Source organism: Hypanus sabinus, chromosome 10 (assembly GCF_030144855.1).
Source record: "Hypanus sabinus isolate sHypSab1 chromosome 10, sHypSab1.hap1, whole genome shotgun sequence".
Taxonomy (NCBI): domain Eukaryota; kingdom Metazoa; phylum Chordata; class Chondrichthyes; order Myliobatiformes; family Dasyatidae; genus Hypanus; species Hypanus sabinus.
This window is the reverse complement of record NC_082715.1, coordinates 62,272,312-62,274,559: the sequence shown is the minus strand read 5'-3', so window position 1 is coordinate 62,274,559 and position 2,248 is coordinate 62,272,312. Positions and strand designations below refer to the sequence as shown.

The 2,248-nt window shown below is 44.0% G+C and overlaps 1 protein-coding gene across 1 annotated transcript; it reads right to left on the bottom strand.

Annotated features, from left to right (window-relative positions):
* Positions 1-372: 372 nt before the first annotated feature.
* LOC132400296 (general transcription factor II-I repeat domain-containing protein 2-like) lies at positions 373-1,846 on the bottom strand. Its single transcript, XM_059981259.1, has 2 exons — positions 740-1,846; positions 373-654 (listed from the first exon to the last, which is right to left on the bottom strand). The coding sequence occupies exon 1, from the start codon at positions 1,344-1,346 to the stop codon at positions 744-746; it is 603 nt and encodes a 200-aa protein (XP_059837242.1). The 5' UTR covers positions 1,347-1,846; the 3' UTR covers positions 373-654; positions 740-743.
* Between the last annotated feature and the right edge of the window lie 402 nt (positions 1,847-2,248).

Genomic DNA, 2,248 nt, shown 5'->3' with positions numbered 1-2,248 from the left:
AGAAGGCTAGAATACACCAGCAAGGATTGATGCTGAGGCTTTATAAGGCACTGGTGAGGCCTCAACTTGTATTGTGAACAGTTTTGAGACCCTCATCTTAGAAAAGGTGTGCTGGCATTGGAGAGGGTCCAAAGGAAGTTCACAAGGATGATTCCAGGAATGAAAGGGTTATCATAGGAAGAATATTTGATGGCTCTGTGTCTGTACCTACTGGATTTCAGAAGGATGAGAGGGGATCTCATTGAAACCTTTTGAATGTTGAAAGGCCTAGAGCAGGGGTCAGCAACCTTTACCACTGAAAGAGCCACTTGGACCCGTTTCCCACAGAAAAGAAAACACTGGGAGCCGCAAAACCCGTTTGACATTTAAAATGAAATAACACTGCATACAACGTTTTTTTTGCCTTTATGCTACGTATAAACAAACTATAATGTGTTGCATTTATGAAATTGATGAACTCCTGCAGAGAAAACGAAATTACATTTCTGCATGCAACAAAAACATTTTGAACTCCGAAAAAAAGACGTTGGGTTGAAAGTTACTTTTAAGTAAAATATTCAATGTCTATTTGAGTCCTTCTTGTATTTATGAAAAACGCCGAACTTAAATTTTCCGCCAGCAGCAAACCAAAAATAACGTCAGCCAGCTGTCATCCTGAAAAATGAAAGGACTATTTCACTGAACAATGAAAAAATATGAATATAAGTAAAATAATAGGCAATTAAAATATTTATCATACTTGGTTAATGGGATTTCTGCTCCTGGACCTCAGCGCACAGCGTCTGCACATCAGGGCTGTATGATGTCACCTTCATCTTTACACAGGATCGCAAGCTGTCATCTGTGAGGTTTTCAATATCACTCCATTTGTGTTTCTGAGCAAGAACGGCCTTCTGACGGGCAACATCTTCAAGGTCTGCTGTCAAGCGTTTAAACTTGGACACCCATATGTCTTTGTCGGCTATGTCGGCCAGTTCCATCTCAAGATCAGGTTGACTCACACCTGCCAATGCAGTCGTATTCAGTAGGGAAGGATCGATGCTTAAGGGAGTGACCGGGAAGGATAATGTGTTTTTTTCCTCTCTGAACTCACAGAAGCGTTTCCCAAACGATGTTTGCATTGCGATGATTGCAGAATGTAAATACTCCGAAATTATCATGTCGTGACCTTGTTTGAACTCTCTCAAATTGGGGAAGTGAGACAAAGTGCCTTTCTGTAAATCTCTGGCAAGCACTGTCAACTTGCGCTCGAATGCCAAAACATCCTCCAACATGTGCAGGGCTGTACGTCCTTTCCCCTGAAGAGCTGTGTTCAGCGTGTTCAGGTGCGCTGTCATGTCTACCATGAAGTGTAGCTTTTCCAGCCACTCTGGCTGTTCCAGCTCAGGAAAGGTGAGCCCTTTGCTGCCCAGGAAAGTTTTCACTTCTTCCAGACACGCGACAAAGCGTTTCAGCACCTTCCGTCTGGACAGCCAGCGATAAAAACACGTTGTAGCGGTGTCAGTAAACTGCAGTCAAAGATAGCTTTATTCGAACTAAACAGCCTTGCTTTTAAGCCTCCCTCAACCCAGCCCCCATGGACGCAGATGCTGCAAAAGACGCGTACTCACAACCCCCCGTAGGCTATCTCCCTTAGCCGGAATGCTGGCTAATTGTGAGCCGTTTCGGATGTGGCAGGAAATGTGTCGCTACACTTAGGTTGTACAAGATCACCATAATTACATTTCAAAAGCTAACAAACTAACATAAAATACATTTTAATTAAATACTGACCAATTATTTCCCAAAGCCACAGGGAGCCGCAGCACAGAGGTGAAAGAGCCACAAATGGCTCGGGAGCCGCAGGTTGCCGACCCCCGGCCTAGAGAAAGTAGATGTGGAAAGAATGATTCCCATGGTGGGAGAATCTAGGACAAGAGGGCACAGCCTCAGGATAGAGAGGTACCCTTTCAAAACAGAGATGCAGAGAAATTTATTTATCCAAAGGGTGGTGAATTTGTGGAATATGTTGCCACATGCAGCTGTGGAGGCCAGGTCGTTGGGTGTATTTAAGGCAGAGATTGATAGGTTCATGATGGGACATGGCATCAAAGATTACGGGGAGAAGGCCGGGAACTGATTTTATGGAGGAGAAGAAAAATGGATCAGCCATGACTGAATAGCAGAGCAAACTCGCTGGGCCAGATGGTCTAATTCTGCTCCTATGTCTTAGTGTCTAAGATTTGTAAAGAAGCAACTGCAACATTTA

What these genes read in the sequence shown, in the direction of transcription:
- LOC132400296 (XM_059981259.1), bottom strand. Translation starts at nt 1,346, where the DNA reads ATGGTAGACATGACAGCGCACCTGAACACGCTGAACACAGCTCTTCAG.